Source organism: Lampetra fluviatilis, chromosome 12 (assembly GCF_964198595.1).
Source record: "Lampetra fluviatilis chromosome 12, kcLamFluv1.1, whole genome shotgun sequence".
NCBI classification, from domain to species: domain Eukaryota; kingdom Metazoa; phylum Chordata; class Hyperoartia; order Petromyzontiformes; family Petromyzontidae; genus Lampetra; species Lampetra fluviatilis.
In genome coordinates, this window is record NC_136286.1 from 14,987,430 (window position 1) to 15,007,877 (window position 20,448).

The window sequence follows — 20,448 nt, forward strand, 5'->3', positions numbered from 1 at the left end:
GACCAGACCCAGATGCAATAGAGCGCTCTTACTGCACAAACCTTCAGGTAGTCGACCTGACTCAAGCGGCAACTCCTTACGTCGTACGTGTAGGGAATCAGTCGAGGTCATCTGCGCACAAATTGGATTTTAAAGCACACACCTGGAATGAAAGTGCGTATCAATGCGAGTGTGTTTTGCTGTCTGTGTGTGTTTTGAGTGGGGAGCACAGGTGGTGCATCTGCCGGTCATCTCGGTTCAGTCAACCGATAGCACCTGGTTCTGTGCCTTGACCTCCTGGCAGCAGTGAGCCTTCGATACTTCACATGGCCTCAAAGTGCACCTAGCCTGGCACAAGTGTCGTGGTGATGGCAGCTGTTGTTGTATTTGTGTTGGTGTAGTAGTTGGCACACTATGCTAATAACCTGGCAGCCTCAGTTCGAGTCCTGTTTATGGCTAACATCAATGATGAATATCTGAATAGGTTCTGGGCCTCAGCTAGGTCGACTCAGCCGTAATAGTACCTGGTACATCGTGTAGACATCGATAATGTAGAGACAAAGGTGGCCGATGCAGCTAATTCGGCTGTGACGGTCCCACCTGATGACGGAGACTTGTGTTGCCTCCGAAACGTCGTGATTTTTTGTTTTATTTTATTTTCATTAATTTTGATGTTTTACCTACGTGACTTTACCGAAAAAACCTAAGAATAAAGGTGGCCGAGTGTGTTGCTTGGTCTTTAATTGGTGCTCGCTACCAGCACTTGCCCCAACAGTCTGAAGGCTCTCTGGGTATAATTGTATACCTGGCCACATGCGTATGACCGTGTTTTTTTGAGTGTGCTATTTTTGGTTATTTTATCCAGAGACCCCCCTGCTGCTTATCCAACCACAGTTTCAAGTTTTGTCGAATAGACAAAAGTTTTTTCATGACAACACGAACAGGCGACGTTCTACGCCCGTGAGACGAAGAAGGTTGTGTGTTTTAGTTATCAGCAAATAACCTCGACCAAAACATCGCCGTTGGTGTCCCGTGTGTTTCAGGAGGAGGCTGGCCCGTGGATTGACTGCCGTGCGGTGGGAGGAGCGGCGCGAGCCCCCGACGAGGAAGGCGCCTCGTCCCTCAGCCGGGTTTTTTTGTCCGCACCCCGTCCCTTTACGTGCGCCGCACCTCTCCTCCTCGCCAAACCGCAATCATCTGGTCGCCTGGGCCAGGGAGAAGCGGGCGGGGGCGTGTGCCGAGTGGGGTTAAGCGTGCGGTGCGCTTGAATGCGGCCACGCAGTAGAGCCGAGCGCACGCCGAGAGAGAGAGAGAGCCACGGCACTCGCTCAACCAGTTTTGGCAGCCGAGTTTTTCTTCACCTGGTGGTTTTTTTCTCTCTTTTCAACAATATTAATTTAAACTTTTCGGCAAAGTAATTCCGCGAGCATGCGCCGCGCGCGCGCCTGATGTGCCCCCCCCGAGGGACGCGGAGGTCGCGACGCGCGCAGCGCCGTTCGTGCGTGGGTGGGGCGGGGAGCTGCCTGGCACCGATCGTCTGGCGGGGGAGCCATGCGCAAGCTGGCGGCGCCGACGCCGCACCTCCCAGGGGCAGCGTGCGGCCCCTGGGAGCCGAGGGACGGCTTCGTGGTGAGCGGCGGGGGCGGGGGCGGCAGCGGCCGCGCCGCCATCCTCGGCAGCTTTGAGCGCACCGAGGAGTTTGGCGTCCTGGGTCCGGGGGCGCCCTACGGAGAAGAGGTCTGCGAGGGGTGCGGGCGCGAGATCGCCTGCGTGGATGACGTTGGCGGGAGCGGCAGTGCCCGGCTGTGGTTCGACGACGACGAGGAGGAGGAGAGGTACATCGAGACGATGTGCCTGCAGCGGCAGGGCAGTACCAGCGATGAACTCTTAGAGGGCTCCGACTGCATGAGCACGAACGGGATGTCGCCCGTGCGGTCCTGCTACGGAGATCCGAGCGTTTACCTGGACGATGCTGCGGACACGGAAACCGACGCCTCCTCTCACCCCGACTTCTACGATGGCGGCGTCTCGTCGTGCGGCGACGTTCCCTGTGCCGTGGACGCCTTCGACAACCACCCTGGCGGGCGACGCACTGAAGCGACGGTCCGCATCGCCGACGGTGCACACGTTCACCAGGGCCGCGCGAGCGACACGCTCAACTCCGGCTCCGGCTCGCGAAGTGGAAACAGCTTCTCCGACTACGGCAGCGCTGACGAGTCCCCCGGGCCCGGACACACGTCGGTCCGCGAGTTCCGCTCCGACTCGGACGCCGGGACCTCGGAACAAGGCCAAAGCTACACGTGCTTCTTCCTGGTGAGTTCCAACGATCCGCTGAGCGGCGCGGAGGCCCTGACGCCCGACGGCCCAGGCGGCACCGCGAGAAGCGTCCCGTCGACCAATCCCGCGAGCGAAAACGCCCCACGCGCCAGCACCGGCCACGCGCCGCTGAAGCCTTGCCGCAGCGTGGACGATCCCGCTTGCTCGCGGCCGAGGCTGCGGGCCGCGAAGAGCGCCAATGGCGCCTGGTGGGCTTCTCTGGATTCGTCTCCAGCCGGAGCCTCCGTGGTCCGAGAAAATTTCCCCGCTCCTGCCGCCGGCGCTGTCGGACCGCGCTCCCGGAGGAGCGAGCGCGAAGACGCGGCGTCGCCACGCTTGGCCAGCGTTCGTCAACGGGGTGGCGGAAGCGCTGCGCCTACTACGCCGGACAGCGAGGAGCGCGGGCGAGAGCGCCGGCCGTCTCCCGCAATGCATCGTAACGCTGGCTTCCCCCATCAAAATATAATGGCCCTTCATTGCCATCATCCTGCAGAGTCCGTCTCCGAGCCGGTGCTACACATCTCCAGCCAGGCCGACGGCGGCCACCTTCCTCTGCAGCTCTCGGTGAGCTTTGACTCCATACCGTGCCACTCTCCTCTGCAGGCCGTCCAGTGGCCCACGAACATCAACGCGTCTGGTCACTCGGCCCTGAGGGCTTCTCTGAGCGAAGGTCACGACCCCAACGCGTCGATTACGGACCACAGGCTCGGAGACTGGAGAAACCACCCATTTCACACGAGGCCCAGCGCGGCCACGTGCTACTTCCGTCGCCCCTACGGCAGCTTGCATCTCTACGACAACGACGATTATCCCGAGGACGAGGACGAGGAGGTCGACGATGACGGAGTCGGTTACGGGAGCTCCAGGGCGGCGCTGCACCGCGCCAGTGCCAAGCTGCTGTGGCCCATGTGGCAGAAGCAGGAGAGAGCGGGGCAGCGCGCCAAGGAGCAGGCCGACGGCAGCCTCGTCCGGAGGGACGCGACGTCGCCCGCGGTGTGCGAGCGCGGCCGGGCGCAGGCGCCGACCCGGCGGCGCGATCCCGCCGGGCTTCTGACCGAAGTGGCGATGCCAGAATGGACGAGAGAGGAGCGGCTCGACGGCGGCGATGGCGGCGACGGCGACGACGACGGCGGCGGTGGGGTCTGCTGCGAGGGGAGGCGGCGCAAGGCGAGCTCTGTGGTGCTGCTGCGCCGATACCGGCGTGGCGGATTTGAGGTGAAGAAGTCGGTGTGCCCCGGCTGCTGGGACCGCTGCGGCTGGATGGCGGCGGCGGCGGTGGCGGCGTACCGGCCCACGGGCCGCTTCGGCGGCGCGTGGCACTCGACGTCGCGCCCGCAGCCCCGTCGCAGGAGGCGCCTCCTGCATCTGCACTACTATCGCAAACACAACTCGCTTGGGGCCCATGGACATCACCCGGGCAGCTTCTGGAACGAGCAGGACCCAGACGGAGCGCTGAGCATCCTGCGGTGCATCCGGAGTCTGGGGCAGGGCTGCCCCTCGAGAGAACACAACGTGAAGGTAAGGGCTGCACCCTTCCGCCCTCTGCACCTTGCACCCTGCCCCCTAACCCCTGCACTTCGCACTCGGGCTGTTGCGCCTGGCATACTGCACATGAGACACGCAAGCTCTGCGCTCAGCATCTTGATCCTGATGAGCCAGGCCCCACTCGCTAGTCGTGTCGCCGTGGCGATGGGCGATTTGCTCTCGTCCCCTCTTGGTGCCGAGGTCTGCCTCGGTAGAGCTTGAAGAATACCGCTCGACACATTTGAAACGCCGTGTCACGGACTGCCTTGGCAGCGCTATTTCATTATAAAAATAATTTGTCATCACATGGGTTTCATTAAGAAGTAGCAGAACTGTTTGTCGTCCTGTCCTTATTCAAATACGCCGAGCAATTTGGCATCTTTAAAAATATAATCTATTCCTTTTCATGGCTACTACCGGTATCGTGCACTGCAATTCACCGTATTTGCGATGTCCTCCGAATCGAGTCGCAACTCTCACCGGAGCGGAAGATGGAACCCACCGGGGGGAGGGCCTGGCGGTGCGACCTCTTCTTTCACCGTACGGCAATGCTCCCCACCTTCAGCAAGCGCCCTGAGCGCCGTCGTGCAGTCAAACTGCCATCGTAGACTGCACGGCGTGGCCAGGCCCTCATCCAGCAGTGGATTGAAAATGGGTTCTTCTTTTCTGTTCCTGCGTATGGCAGCGATACGTTCAGGAGCTGAATGCCAATGTCGAGGTCTGCTGCTGGCCACAACGAGAGGGCTTCAGGAGAGAGACGGTTCGTGTTGTTTTGCTGTTCCTCCTGCTCCATTGAAGGAGCGCAGGCTACGGCGATTTACTCTCTGGTCCACAGTTTGGGTTTCATGGCCACAATGGCACTGTGGCTTGTGTCTGTCATTTTACACTCAGCCGGTGGATGTTGCGATGCCAGGGGGCATGCGATGTTTGAATCTCGAATGAGGTGTCTAATCCTGACTTCCTCGTTGTTCCACTCTGTCTGCCAGCATTCACTTTGGTCATAATGCACCGTGAATTTAAATCAATGATTGTCAGACTGTTCCTCGACAATGTTTTACGGAGTCCGGCTTCACTGCCTTTGACCAGAGGTTTGGGTGATGAGAGCTCTGGGCGTCTGGCGTTTGTTATTTTGGGCAGACAGGCGGTCCAGCACGGGAAGGCGCGTTAAGGCATCGGCTGGAAGGGTCTGACGTGAGTGGGAGCACACCGACACACGCGCTCACGTTTGACCGCAGCCGCTGCTTGCTCCACGTTGTGCTGGCGCACGGCGCAGGGCGTCTTGGAAGGGCACGCAGTCGCGCGGTGCAGCGGACCGCCCCTCTGCGACAACACGGTGATACCACACACGTCGAGACCACAGCTGTACGGCGGGACACGGCATATAGCGCGGTCTAAAGCACTTGCTCCGCCGCAGCGTTAAGGCGATCTTCATAGACCGGTTCCCAAGTCTTGAGACGACCTCCCGGTGCCGATTGGCGATCCCCCCCCCCCCACCGTGTTCGAGAGGGCAGGTGTCAGCGTGAAGCCGTGCTGGGAAGACACTAAACATGCGTGTATTTGCTCACACGCACAGATAAATATTGGCCAGTTAATGACTCTAGACATTTTGTTGATCGGTAGAGTTTATAAATGTACCATTTACCACATCCTCCTGGCAAAGGGTGAAAGTTTATTTATTAAATCCCCCCTCCACCCCCCCTCTGTCCACCAAGCGGTGTAAATGGACAGGCACCACGGCCACCGTTAGGTCAGCAGGGCACGTGCGGTCACGTAGAGTCTGTGCATTGCCACTGCTTCTAAGACGACTGGCCCGTGAGGAAGATTAGGCCAACGATCTCCCTTTAAAGGGGCTCAGTAGAGCTCAGTCGAGCGGGGAGGCCCTTCCACCAGCAGTGGCATGGGCGAGCACTTGCGGTGGCTGCACCTTCACCTCTCGCCTGCATGTTCTGTGGCCCTAAGGACGTTGAGAGGCACACACAAGTGGAAGACAGAGGTGCACGCAGGGCGAGTGCAGGGTGTGCGATAACATACCCATTATTAACTAATGATTTCTCGAAAAATCGCCAGGTGTGGGTGTGAGCTGGGCCAAGCTGCAGTCTGGCAGTGGTGCAAACTCTCTCTCCCCTAGCAACCCCGGTGTTTGTGTGAAAAGAAAAAAAACGCTATAATAACAGCTAAAATAACAACTGGATGCCGGTGGTTTAACGTGCCAATTAATCAGATGTGGGGGCTAATGGTACTGGAGTTTCGTTCAGAAACGTGACCCAACTTTGGACGAGCGGAGTGAGTTTTACTGGAGCGTGCAGGCATGTTGAGGCGGCCCCACAACTCCAGAGCTACAGACGCGTGAGGGCGAGGTTTCAACATTTCTGGAGCGTGTGACACACCACACATTTCTACAACAGAAAGAGCTGTGCGTTCTGCTGCATTCTGGGTAATATCATTGAATGGGCTGCCTTGACAGTCCACGGGGTTTGACAGATAATGCCCAGATGCAGGCAACGCTGGTTACCTGGTTGAGCACTCGGCTCCCGCAGCGTCTCCACTCGCGCACACGCGAGATGCTTGCCACAGACGCACATCCAGCTCTCTCCGGCTGCCTCTCCGGGTCGTATTTCATGCGCTGGGTTGCTTCGTCAGGAGCCTCGAACCGGCTCCCGGCCTGTGCCAATGTAATTCCGTTGCCAAAGAAGCTCCCCGGCACGTGGTGCGAAACGTCGATCGCCGTGCCCGGACAGCGTGCGGTACGACACGGAAAGGCAGCGGAGGGCTGCACAGCGCAACCGCGGAACCCCCTACGCAGCTCGGTGCACCTCGCCAAGCACTGGCTCGCTCTTGACATAATGTCACGTGTTGTTGATCATTTAACATTCCTTGCAGAGAGGTGTTGGTTTTTAATATTTGAGTCGGTTCGTGAGGATGTTAAGGAGTTGATGTGTTTAGGAAAGGGGAGTGGTTTCTGTTTGTTTTAATTGACAGGAAAGTTTTTGTTTCATGGGGTGGGAGAGGCCATGGGGTTTTGAGTTCGTTAAATGCTCCAACCGATTTGGAACTTCCAGCTGACGGCTGGAAGTTAAATTGGCTTCAACGAGCAACGTGCCGGCGTTTCTCCTTCCCGACGTTTCCCAATATAATTTGCCTTGCTTCTTATGAGAGGAATGTTTATTTGGGTGAAATGCATATTACGTGTCCAGGTCATAACGCCGGATTCTTCTCCGATTAGAATGTTTGAAATCTCATCTTTCAATAAGATTTCAAATCCATTCGTTTTACTTGAGTAAATACGCTCCGCAATGCTGGCAAGAAGACGCATGATGACATGCAGAAGCGTGCACAGTTTGGTTGTTTCTTTGGCAACGAGCGAACATGGGACACATGGTGTGGCGTGTGTGTGCGTGCGTGTGCCTGGTGGGGAGACGCGGTGTCGCGGCTAGCGAGCTTTGTTACGAACCCGGTGACCCGAAGTCAATTCCCGCTCATGAGCAACACCAGTGACGGTTTTCTGAACTGGTCCCGGGCCTCCGCAAAGTCGAATTGGCCTCAAATGAGTAGCTGGTGCGGTGTGTAAACATCACCACTAGGGAGACAAAGGCTGTCGGGCGTGGTGCTGGTCGCCCACCCCCTCGTGTGCCGTTATGGCCTTCATAGGTGCTCGCTAACAGCACTTGCCCCAAAACTCTTTTTGTCTTAGTGTGCGTGCGTGGGCATGTCGGCCCTGAACAACCGTGTGTACGTTTCTTCATGTGCACGTGTCAAAATGTAAACAAAACTTACCATTTTGTCAAGTGCCAAACGGAAACGAAAAGGAGGATTCTTGAACGCAGCTGTGCAAGCCTTTGAATGTTATGCACTCGTGTGTGTGCGTGTGTGGTTTCTATTGGCACTCCACAGTTTTGCCCCACATCCTGTAGGCTACACAAGAGAGACAGAAGAACCTGGCAAAGGTGGTAACCAAGCTCAGGTCCATGCAGCGTGGAACACAATCTGGAGAGCGTCCCGAGAATCATTGCGCCTATTCTATACGGGAAGAGGAACACGTGGGTTAGAGAACATCCACAAGTTGTGGACTGTTTAGAGAGCTCGGTGGCTTGAACCAGATGCGGCGCCAGACGGGGTACGATGGCCGGTGGTGGAGAGCCACCGAGGAACGACTGAACGACGGATCGTTTCGTCGTGAGGCTGTGAGATATGACGACGGCTTGGGGAGGCCTTCATCCAGCAGTGGATAGGTTCGATGACGATTTCTCCGAAATGTAAAGTGGTTGCGCAATAAGGAAACGATTGTGAAGCGAGTGAGTGAGCATTTGTTGTAAAACAGCAAAGAGCTCTCATGCGATCAAGCACGATCCTGCCACGCTGGATAGGAGTGGGCGACTTGCAATCGAAACATTGATAGTTTCAATTGGCGTCAGGAGTTCGACATACATACAGCTTGTCATAGGAATGTGGAGTTTTCACCACTGGCTCAGGAATGCAATGTAGTACATTTGACTCAATCAATTCGATGAGTATTGGTGCCTTATCATTTGGGAAATCCATCGCTCTGTGTTGCTGCTACTGCTGCTCCATAGTTTTAATAAATATGCATTGCTGTATGCACAAGGGGGTGAAACATTGGTCTCAGGCATAACCTGCAACTTGCAAGTGTTTGTGTACACGTGACTAGGCCCCTGCACTGCTGCATGTAAACTTGCAGCATTCCTGTGGGCGGTTGTGTGAAGTACATGAGGGAGTGTCGTTGAGTGAGAGAATGTAGACAGGGGGAGTTCCCCTCTCTCTGCACACCACGGAACAACCCCGTGTTCGCTGATGCATTATCTATATCACTGTATAGGTCCCACATGTAGACTCGGATGAGCTTGACAAGATAGGCCGGATCAGATGGTGGGGTGGGATTGTAATAGCAGGCTGTTTTAAGGACGAGGTTTGTTGAATTTTAGAATAGCCAAGGCTACTGTGACATGGCATTGTGACTTCCAACTCATTTGTCATATGAATGGCCTCTTGATCTTATGACTCTACAGTACATTTAGATAATAAACAGCATAGCCTATGGCAAACATATTCCAACTTTACTGGAAGCAACAGTGCCAGCAACGTAACCCAACCTGTGCATGGTGAGTTTTTACAGTGGCTGCTGGGCCTAACAAACTGTGCGTATGCCCTGGTTTCTTTGTTTTGTTCAAGGTGGGAGATTTGTGGAGGGTATCCAGACAGTTGAATGACCGTATTCGAAGCAGGTTCCCTGGGTAGGGGTGACACCAGCTGGTGAGATAACTAGGGGAATTACACCCACCGGTGTGCAGGACAACTTGGGGCATTAAAGCCCAGTACATCGCAGGCCAGATGGTGCAATGTGGATTTTGCTGTTGACCTTATTTAATATTAATGATTTGAATCTAAGTTCAAGTTTATTTTATTTAGCCTGGCGAGAAGTGAAGAGACCAGGATAGTCTTCACGAGAGCGGCCAACCTGGGTCATCGAAATCGCGCAAAGCGTTTACGTAAAAACTAGAAGGACAATGCAGCAAATATAAATTATAACAAGCAGGACTCACAACAACGGCGTTATAGAAGATAAATCAGGGCTAACCGAATTTTTACCTATGCAAAAATGTAATTGATGTCACGTACAAAAAGAACTGGGGATTCTGGGGTCAACTGTACCATAGTTCTACAGTAAGCTGCTAAGTGACATGAGAGTTTTTTTGCAGCTCAGAGTTGATGCTAGGTCCGAATGAAAAATACCTCGCCAACCCAGAGATCACACGTACCTTTTTTCAGAGCTCCACATTAATACCAAACCAGTTTGGCGAGTGGAGGGTGCTCGATTAATGTATGTCCAGTCACCAGTGCAGAGTCAATGTCATCAGCTGGTATTGCAATTGATGTTGTTAGGCCCATGTCTGAGGGCCTCGTTCTGGAGATGAACAATGCCTTAGTGCTCCGAGGGGGCTGCTGGGTGATGGCATGAGCGTGGCAAGTGAGGGAAATTCACTCTGTGATATTTTAGGGGGTCAACAGTAAAAACATGCTTCTCCCAATGCCTGAGACAATAAGTGAGGTTACTTTGTAAATTAGCAAAAACAGTTTCAACACAACCTCAAGTATACGAATACAGTGACGTAGTCTATCGTGTGTGATACTCAGTTTATTTAGTTTGGTGTAATTGAGCATTTAAACATCGTGACATAAAAAATAGTTCAGTGCTGGACAGTTTTGCCAAGGGGTCGATAAATACTATTTAATTTCGATGTCAGATGTGGCATTAGTCTGTTCTTAAACGTCTTTGTGGTAAGAAAGTGGAGTGAACGCTTGGCATTGCGCGAGTCGTTACACCGGGGGGTGTAAAATTCACGTTTTGGTTATACGGCACGGCACTGATATTGTCACAGAGTGGCCGGATAAGTGAAGACAGCGGTGAGTTGAGGCCCTGGGCGAGTAGCCACTTTGAAGCCACACCAGGCCGGTGATTGCCAACGCCATTGCACGAGGCGAAGAACAACAAATCGCGTGGATTAAAATAAAAATCTTGATTTGAAGCTTTCGCGACTGCAGGAATCCATACATTAAGACGATTGCTTGTGTGGCGATCGAAACGTCATGATCTATTATTTGTTCTACCTACGTGACTCGACCGAAAGCACGAAAGAGGAAATATAAACTTGCTCTGAGGACAAATTGTTGCTTGCACGATTTGCGTAGATGACCCTGATGTGCACGCATTATTGGACGTGGGAGTTTTGTGCGCGTGCGTGTTCATGTCGATGCCTACCCCTCGCTCTTGTGGTACGTGTGTGCTTGTGTGCACATGCCTTTTGTGCCGGGCTCTGACAGGTTTCGAGACAGACTGACTCAGACCGCAACGCTAGACCAAACTGTTATGCAAATTATCCAACTCGCTCTTACTCAGCCACAAGCAGCAGTTTACCCAGCCACCGAGTAACCTCGCGCAAGCCTCCACTGGGAAACGTGACAGAGCTTTGACACATCCCTCCTGCAGATTCCTGTTCTACAATCCCAGTGGTCTGGGTCCGATTCCTGAACCCCATATTCATCACCTGTCACCCGTGGTGAGTGGTGGCAGTCTAGCCCTCTGCTGGATTAACTTCGTCTAAAGTTAGTAGCTGGAGACGAAGATGGCGTGGTGTTGACCACGCCAATGTCTTGAGCCTTGTCAATTTAATACATATGAGCTCAAATATGGGCAGTTTCCCTGACAAGGCGAAAGCTCAGGATAGTTGTTTTTGTGTGTAAATTGGATTCCACTTCAGATGCAGAGAACCTACTCCATACCTTCAATTCATCTCGCATCGACCATTGCAGTGTCTTGCTCCGTGGTGTGGCTACAAAGGTGCTTAAACAACTTTTCGCGTGTGCAGAATGCGGCTGCTTGGGGGTTCACCAGAACACAACCAGATGGCATTGCGACCGTGTTGGCCTGTCTGCACTGGCTTCAGTTTCACACGGGATTCCGTTTAAAATCTTATCGCTAACCCACAAAGCTCTGAACCGCCTTACCCCAGCCCGCACCCGAGACTCGCTGCTGCTGCACCCATGTCCCCTCAAGGCCTCTAAGATTTGGGCTGCAGATCTTCTCTGCTGCGAGCGGCTTCCTGTGCAGCGGCCCCACACTCTGGAACTCTCTCCCACGGCACCTCAGCACCTTGAAGTCTGCAGACATTTTTATTTATTTTAAAAACTATTTGTATACTTCCGTTTATTCAACTTTGAGCTTATTCAGCAAAGGGCTTTTTATTGACTTTATTTTACCATTACTTAATTCACAGCTTAATGAGTTGATTTTCCGAGTGTTTGCTGTCGTGTCTTGGTTTATAGATCGGGAGACCCATGAATCTGGCCTTGTGCTGCTGCTGCTGTGAATGTCACCGAATGTCGTTGGCGTTAGGGTCGGGTCTCTAAAGGGGTAACCAGGATGCACGTTGCCCTCGTGCCACCAACTCACGGCCAGCCACACTCGTCTGCCTTTCATCCGCAGAATCTTTTCCTTCTAAAACAACCATGAATTCACGTGTTTTGAGTTTCGGCCTAGATTCAGAAACTGCTATCAAACTCGTGCTTATGTAAGGCCTCAGATTGTGGCTTTGTATTTTAACCTTGTCCTGCCATGCTCACCATAGCTCTTGAAGAGCTGGGACGCTGGTGCCTGAGTAGCAATGTCGGATAGTGGAGAAGCGCTGTCCACACGATGGTGCAGCACAAGGTCAAATGTGTCACCGGATAGTTGGTGGTCATATCACTCCAGTGCTACAGTCTCTCCGCTGGCTTCCTGACCGTTCACGTTAATGTTCCAACTAGTGATGGTTTTGCCCCCCCCCCCCCCCGCCTGTACCTCTCTCCTCTAGCCCACTTTATTCCCCGTCGCGTTATCTCCGTTCCAACTGTGGAGGCCTTTCTCCTTACCAAGCTGCCCCACAGTCGACTCTCCCCCCACGGGGAGAGTCGACTGTGGGGCTTCTGCCGCTGATGTCTGGATTTCTCTCCCTCCTGACCTTTGTGGGATCAAGACTCTGCTGCCCTCGTTTCAAGTCGAGACTAAAGACCCCGTTTGTTTAAGTCGTGTGCACAAAGCGAAAGCTTTTTATTTCCCTGTGGAGCGTCTGGAGATGCGGTTGCTTTATAAATATTCTGTTTTGTAACAGTGTCTTGCATATTACGCCATTTCAACGAACCAATACTAAACCCGTGTACAGTAATGCACCGACTAAAACAATCGGGTCCGGATAACATTTGGCCTGTGCGTGTAGGATAATGATGAATGAGTCATGTCTGGCGTGCTTGGGATTGAAATTAAAACAAAGTATGCTGGTGGATGGGTGGGGGTTGAGGGGTTGATGGAGAGGGGGTGCGGCACGTGGTCCGGAGCGAGGCATTTCGGAGTGGCGGGGAAGGAGGCGGCGTGGGATTAGAGAGGCGATTACTCCCACGCGTCGCCCACGCGACTCGCGGGCACACAGACCCCGTGTCTTGTGGCCAACAAGGCCCCGATTGAGGCCCTCGACAATAGCGGGGCCACAACGCCGCCTCTCCCCGACGGTGGCGGCTGGACTATAATCGCTATTTATTTTCTGATTCATTTTATATATTTATTTTTCCTCCCCTCTAGCCTCTGCCCCGTCTTCTTTTTCTGCTATGACCGTGCCCCTTTGTGCGAGAGGCAGATTAGCATTTGATGGCACGCGAGGCAGCCCCCACTGGACATTGTATCCAACGTACGCTGCCAAGAGTTCACTCCCAACGAGAACCGCTGGCTCGCCAACCCCGCGCGGTGTCCTGGAGTGCAACCTCACTCACTGCCACGCAGTATTTCTGCAGCAGCAGCAGCAGCCGTGCCACTGCAGCTTGCCACTTAGGAGGTGGAGAGGGAGGATGCTGCTGCTGCTGCCATCCAAGACGCTGTTAAGTGTCATTTCGCACGATGGATTCGCGTGCTGTTATCTCTTTGTGTCCCTTGGCTCAGACGTTTGGCCCCAATTAGTGAGCCTCCGAAATAGCCGTGGGTCTGTCGCTTCACGGAAAGGCTCTATCGACTCGGTGTTAATGCTCTTTGTCTCGGTCGACTCCGCCTCTTCCATTGGACCGCTTGATTCAGTGTTTTTCTCCCCTCGACCTTGGTCGAATGGGGGTCACCGACTTGAGTAAGGGTCAGCCTCCGCTGCTCGCTTCGACGGATTGCTTGTCAATCCGTGGCACGCGTCACGTTGCTCCAATAGCCGTGCCTTCCTCCAGGCTCTCGTTGAGCTGTTTCGCTATTGATGCACCTGCAGGTGCTAGGTTGTGGCCAACAAAGGGAGATGATTTTACTCCAAAGGGCTCAGTGCCCCCTCGAGCTCCCGAGTGCTCGCTCTCGAGGGCTCGTGTTGTCGAGACAAGGGGGGTGTGCGGTGGTTTATGTGTCCGAGTGCAGGACAGAGGTGTATTGTAACACATTTGGATCGGTTTTAAAAGTCAAAGTTTCTTTCCAATCAAACACGTGGGGCGGTATTAGGCTCCGTTTAAGCCCCAAGCCGAAGGTGGAAATTCCACATTGTTATGACGGAGGCCAGCTGCAGGAGTGACACTCTTGTCGGCTCACAAAGTGGCAGACGCTAACAGCGGCGATTAAACGCTCGCTTCCTTCTCAACGCACAGTATTAAAGTTAAACTCAAACATCGAAACGGATCCGCCGTCGGGGGTAGGTGCTGGAGATGTGTGGCTCCAGCAAGCGATCGTCTCCTCATCAATGTCGTGATGTTTCCTCGCTTCAAGTTAAAAACAAATGCCTCACAAGGATGTTTTTCCATCAACTTCGCAGTATTCATTCACATTCACTTTTCCCAATGCCACCGTGTCACCTAAATATTTTACTTATCACAGCCCAGTAATTAAACAGGATGGCTAAAAGAGATAAACTATCGACAGAGATGCCGTATTTTCGTTCCCTTTTTGGGCTCCCTTGCATTTTAAAGAGATTGGAAAGAGTTATTCAGGACTCTGAGCACAATGACCATTATTTGTGCGGTGGGGATGGGGAGAGAGCCGGAGGGGTTGGTGCATCGCGCCACGACCCCAGACACCTGGGGTCGACCCTCACCCGTGCACACTGGAGGCCCGTGGCACCCAGCTCTGTCCTGGGACTCCCCAAGGTCAACCCGGCCTTGAGTGAGTACCTCTTGCGGTGTGTAAAAAAACAAAAGCAATGGCAGGGTGTGGTGCCGGCCACACCTTTCCCTGTGTGGTGTGCATGCCTAAATAGGCGTTTGCTATCAGCACTTGTCCCTGCAGTCTGTATGGCTAAATGGAGGGCGGGGGGTTTTGTCTTTTGTATGCTTGAGTTTGCTGTCAACATTCCATCTCTGGGCATCAGAGATCATCATGAGTTGAGTCGTGGGATGAGTGGTCCTGAAGAGATAAGCGCCCCCATTGTACTGAAGACTCTGTGCAGCAGCAATGGGGTGCAGCACAGAAGGGACAAGCCGTGTGTGTGTGTGTGCGTGTGTGTGTGCGTACGTACGTGCGTGTGTGTGTGTGTGCGAGTGCGTTCGCGTGTGCGTGTGTGCGCGCGTGTACGTTCGTGGCCTGGGATCTTGGTGGGTGTGAGGCCGAATCCACGGATCGGGGAAGGGGGCGGCCGTCTCTCTTCCCAGCGACAGGGTAACCACAGGACAAGCTGGGAATTTTCCAGAGATTCCCACTCGCAAAAGTGCCTTGGGAAATGTCAAACAAATTACTTTTAGTGGCATGGTCACAATAACCTGGTGGGTTCCATCTGCCTACAGGAAGCCCCCTCCTGACTTTAGTTGTTATCCTACGAGGGCGTCTGATAACCCTCCACCAGGGCCCGTTTAGCCGCCGCTTCTGCACGACGGACCACCGAGTAGGTGAGTGGTTGGGTGAGTAGGTGAGTGGGTGGGTGAGTGGGTGTGTGAGTAGGTGAGTGGTTGGGTGAGTAGGTGAGTGGGTGGGTGAGTGGGTGAGTAGGTGAGTGGGTGAGTAGGTGAGTGGGTGGGTGAGTAGGTGAGCGAGTGGGTAGGTGAGTTCCAGGCCAATGGACCGCTGACCGCGAAGCCGTGACGTTTAATTCGCGATATTCGAGTGCGCGGAACGATCTGGCGGTCGCCATGAGCTGACTAGCGGAGATGGCGGCGATTGATTGTGGAGTGGACCGGCACTCACAGCGTAAACTTGAAGGGTATCTATAAAAAATACACTTTTGTGACCGCATGATAAATAGTTTTGTTGCACTGATTATTCCTAAAGAGTATGAAGCCGACACAGCAGCGCGTACCGTTTGTGGATGATGGCCCAACTGCTGTGGACTAACACGAGACCGAGGAGGCCACCACACCTCGCCATCGCCGCCTTCCCCGCCTTCCCTTTGCCAGCTCCTGCAGCTGTTCCAGCTTTGCCATGAAACAAAACAATTGACACCCAGCCTCCCAGTCTCAGTGGCCCACCACTCGGTATGCCACGAGGCTGCACAGCCACATGAATCACGCCAATTAGATTCATTGACAGCTTCCAAATTGTGTATATTGGTTTGCTTTGATACGTGTTTGGTACAAATGTGAAAGTATAAAATATAAATCCTGTATTTTCAATTTGAACTTTAACACGTTTATATTCGATGATTGGATACCAAAGTAGTTTAATCGTTTACCATTATTGTCCAGGCTACGAGCGTTGCTGTGTTTTGTTGCGTTGGTAGCCACACCGTCGGTTGTTTAAGTCGCTGTGGTGTCGCGCGTTTCATAGACGACTCTCACAAAATTCAACTGGCTGTAAAACCTCATCGTTATCCGGTCAAATAATCATACTCTTTGGGTCTTTCGGTAAAGTCACGTGACTTTACTGAAAGACCCAAAGAGTATGGATTCCTGCAGTCACGAAAGCTTCAAATCAAGATTTCACAATAATTGTTAAACAATGACACCACGAACGCTCCCCACTATGGCGATTAACAACCCGTAGCGATCGACGTTGTCAGGGGACTTCATAACTGTGTAGGTCATATTTCCTGGCGCCTACTACCATCTGCAGACACTAAAATAACACGCACACACATACCAAGCACTCGGTGGCCACCCTAGCACGTCCCCAACCGTGGGGTCCAGGGACGTTATCGCTTCCCTCTATCTGTGCACGGCGGCTGTGAGCAGAGAGAAAGCAGTCGGTGGTGTGCCGCACTTTGTGTGGGCAACCAGATTTGCCGGTTAAAACTGATGGTCATGCGCCAGCAGCGATTCGCACACACCACAAAACCGAGAGTTCTTCAAAACATCGCCGTGCCAGCGCCACCGATAACGCCGCCGCAAAGCAGAGACGCATTTTGTGGGCATTGTCCACAACGGTGAATCCAGTCGAGTATTTTGGTCTATGGGCTCTGGCCCTCGTAGGCAGTGGTGGTGGAGAAACAAGAGTGCCACGTTTGACTCGGACTGCAGTTGGAGACCGCACGTTACGCGCAAGCACACAATGAGGGTACTCCGTAGGCAGCAGGGAGGACAGTTGTGGGTAAAACTAACGCGCTGTCGTTAATCCGGTCTGTGCTGTCGGCTAATTTGGTGATTCGTGCCAATACCTTTTGTCTTATTGTCTACAAACCCTTTGTTCTTTACGTTACGCAGAGAAGAAATCGCCGACAGAAAAAGGCGGGCACCGTAGTCGGCCTCGGAGGGGGTGACAACCCATGCGACGTTACAGCGTGCAGAACAGATCTTGTGCCCGGCCTGCAAGACTGCAAAGAGTATTCTCACCAAGCACGCTGACAATGCAGGGTACATTTGAGAGTACAGTACACTGCAGAGTACGCCGTGAGCAGCGACGACGCTGAACGCGGCGTTACCCTCCTCCTGCCCTCCTCGGTGAACACCTCGCAGCCGTTATGGACGATCCCCCCTCCCCCCCCCAATCTGTAAACAGACTCGGCAGCAGCAGGGGAACACGTTGTCAGAAAAGTGCCCCACGTGCTGTTGTGACAATCTTCATCTTCGTACGGCTCGTGTTGGCGTAGAGCGGCGCTGTGGTTGAGCCGGATGATTGCGTCGGGAGTAGTGGAGTGGTGCATCGCTGTGATGATGATGATGCCTCCTTCTTTGTATCTGTTGTTCGATGTCCCGTGACGCTGGACTGGGTGACCACAGTCACACACCAGAGAGGTATGTTGGTCAGGTGGCTTCTGATAAAGAGCTATCGAGCTCGGTGGGCCTTACCTGGTAAAATATTTTTCAAATTTTTTTTTTACATTTACAGATGTGGACATTTGGTTGGGACACAGCAACACAATGGTTTACTGTTACGAATTATGTCAAGGCACTTTAACATCAACTTTACAGCAGGCATCCTGCTTTGGCAGTACCACTTGCACTGCTGAGCCAGATGCAAAGCCGAAACGCCCATGTGAAATAAAACCTATTTTTTTGTGTTTGGCCAGTTTTATGAGTCTCAGCCAAGTTGCTTGTGTACAAAACATTGGTTTTGTTCTTTGTTCTTTCAAGCCCAGAGCTGGGATTTACTTGGATGATTTGGCGGAATGATCAACTCCACCATGCACAGTTGAAGAGTGCAGCTGGGTTGTTGTGTAAGTTGGGGAGAAAAAAGGCGTTTGATGTAATTTCAAAGTCGTTCCGTGATATTCGATGTGTCTGTGCAGCAGTCGCGGTTTGGAGCACGTGTTTTAATCATATATATGTAAATGTGCGAAATTAAAACCCGGCTCCAATGTGGAACGTAATGCCATAATACTTGGACGTTGCAAATGTCAAGAAGGAAAGGACTGCGTTCCCCCGCGTGATGAAACGCTCTGGAAAGTGAGACGTGGCCTGAACTCGTGCCCTGTGTCAACGTCGTTAAACAAATCTGGCGCCACGCGGACACAGAAATAGGCCGCACCTACAATGAGCACGGTTAGCTACGTACGGTGCGAAAGAAGTTCAATGTACATACATACGGCTTGTTATAGGAATGTGGAGTTTTCACCACTGGCTCAGGGATCTTAAGATGCACCCCAGATTTGGCTGTAAAACATAGGGGGGAAAGTTTCTCGTACAATTCAGAGAATACCCCGTTTTGTTCCACATTGGCAAGCAATCACTTTAACTGAATTTTATTTGTCGAGGGTAACAAAAAAATAATAACAACATCTCGTCTCCGCGAATTTGTTGTCTTCTTCAGCGTGCTCCCGAGCCGTCGCTTTCCTTATTTCCTGTGCGAGTGTTTTACTCTTCAACCAGGAGCCCGCCTACCCCCGCATCCCACTCCTAATTGCATCTCCTCATCCCCCGCAACTCCGCGCCGCCGAAGGCGCCGCGAGGCGTCCCGTGGCGCTGCGCTCTCCGCGGGATGTGGCGCGATAATCCGCGAGGAAGCGGCGCGCACACACATGCACACGCACAAACGCACGCACGCACACACACGCACACACGCGCACAAACGCGCACAAACGCACAAACACGCACGCGCACGCACACGCACAAACACGCACGCACACACACGCACACACACGCACACAAACATGCGCACACACGCAAAGACACACAGGCAAAGACACACACGCAAAAACACACACACACATGCACATAAAGACACACGCACACAAAGACACACACACACACACACAGACACACACACACAAACACACCTCTGATTGCTCCGGGGTGGCCTGCCCGCCGTGCGGGTGGGCCCCGCTGCGTGCGCCTCGTGCGCCTCGTGCTCTCCTCCCGCCGTGAGCCCGGCACCCCGCTCCGGTGTTAATTGGCCGCGACCGCGCTCCCACGTGGGCCGACTGATTTGCCGGCTCGTCGCCCGCCGTGCCGCTGAATGTCACGTTCACGTCAAGCGCTTTATCGGTCGGCCCCCTTGCTATCCAGGTACTCGCGCGCACGCCGTTGTTTGCACACCGAGCGGGGCGGGCGGGTGTACGAGGACCGAGCCTGCAGCTGCCCGTCGCGTTTTGCAGCCACGCGAGAGGCGTTGGCGGTCGACGACGCGTCCCGTCGGCCCTGCAAGTGACCTCGCCCGCGCCGCCACCGCCGCTTTTTTCCCCGCAGGTGCTCCTGTGGCACGGGGGAGACGCGCACCTCCTGCACTCATCCAGGAAGATTTTGGCCGAGTCGGTGACGGCCCGGGCGCGGGCGGTGGCGGCGGCGCTTGCCGCGAAAGCCCCGGCGGCCGCGGTCGCGGTGCGGGGCTGGCTGCCCGCCGAGGGGCTCCGAGAGCGCGTGTCCGGCGCGCTGTTGGAGGCCGTGCTTCTGCTGGGGTCGCGCCCCGGGGTCACGAGCCCCGTGCTGACCACCGCGTCCGCGCAGGGGAAGAGCCCTGCCAAAGGTAGGACGTTCGCTCGCTCGCTCGCCGGCACTTAACGATTTGCCTCATTCGGTAATTCATTTGTCACAATTAGGGGTAACAATTTGAATAAAAAAATAATGTGTTGTATCCTGTTTAAGCTTTGTTATTTGTATTGTTTGTCGCATATGTTCTTCGCCATTATTTTAATTCACCTGAAGGTACGATCTACATAATCTCTCCCAGTGAAAGCCGGTGTATAGAGTTCACCTCGAGTTACATTCACACCTCATTGGCATGTAATTGGCATAACCATAGGGAGCCATAGTTCGATGGGTGTATCATGATCGTACAAACGTACTTCAACCGATGGATCATTGCAAGCCTACGAAACACAAGGACGCCAGCCATAGCGCAGCCACGTCACCGGCATCCCCCACGCAGCGCCACGCAGATCTTGCCGAACTCTCCTCGGTGACGACAACAACAGCAGCAACAACAACAACAGCAGCAACAACAACAACAACAGCAGCAGCAACAACAACAACACCAGCAGCAGCACAGACAAACGGAGGCCCTGACACTACAGGGGATGCGGCCGTGGCGTCACTCATGAACCCCGTGACCTTTCATGGGCCCTCTGTGGAGAGCCATGGAAAGGTCATGTTAACTTTGCTCCGAACAGAGTGAGTACGAATCGGTGTGGAGCTGCTTCTCTGTTCGCCCCCCGTGCGAGACGGGGGGGCTCCGGGTGAACGTGTCGGGGCCGTGACGCGGCAGGGCCAACGCCGCCCCGCGGGTGTGATGCTCCGCAGCGTCGGTTTTAAAAGATAAAAACTATTCAC

At 53.8% G+C, this 20,448-nt stretch overlaps 1 protein-coding gene across 3 annotated transcripts in view; it reads left to right on the forward strand.

Annotated features, from left to right (window-relative positions):
* The first annotated feature begins 1,127 nt into the window (after window positions 1-1,127).
* Window positions 1,128-20,448, forward strand: part of PLCE1 (phospholipase C epsilon 1) — a 66,867-nt gene continuing 47,546 nt past the window's right edge. For all 3 annotated transcript variants that reach the window (XM_078861746.1, XM_078861748.1, XM_078861747.1), the window contains exons 1-2: window positions 1,128-3,813; window positions 19,369-19,645. In XM_078861746.1, coding sequence (XP_078717872.1) covers window positions 1,531-3,813; window positions 19,369-19,645 — 2,560 coding nt within the window. In that variant the 5' untranslated portion in view covers window positions 1,128-1,530. The remainder of the gene's footprint in view (window positions 3,814-19,368; window positions 19,646-20,448) is intronic.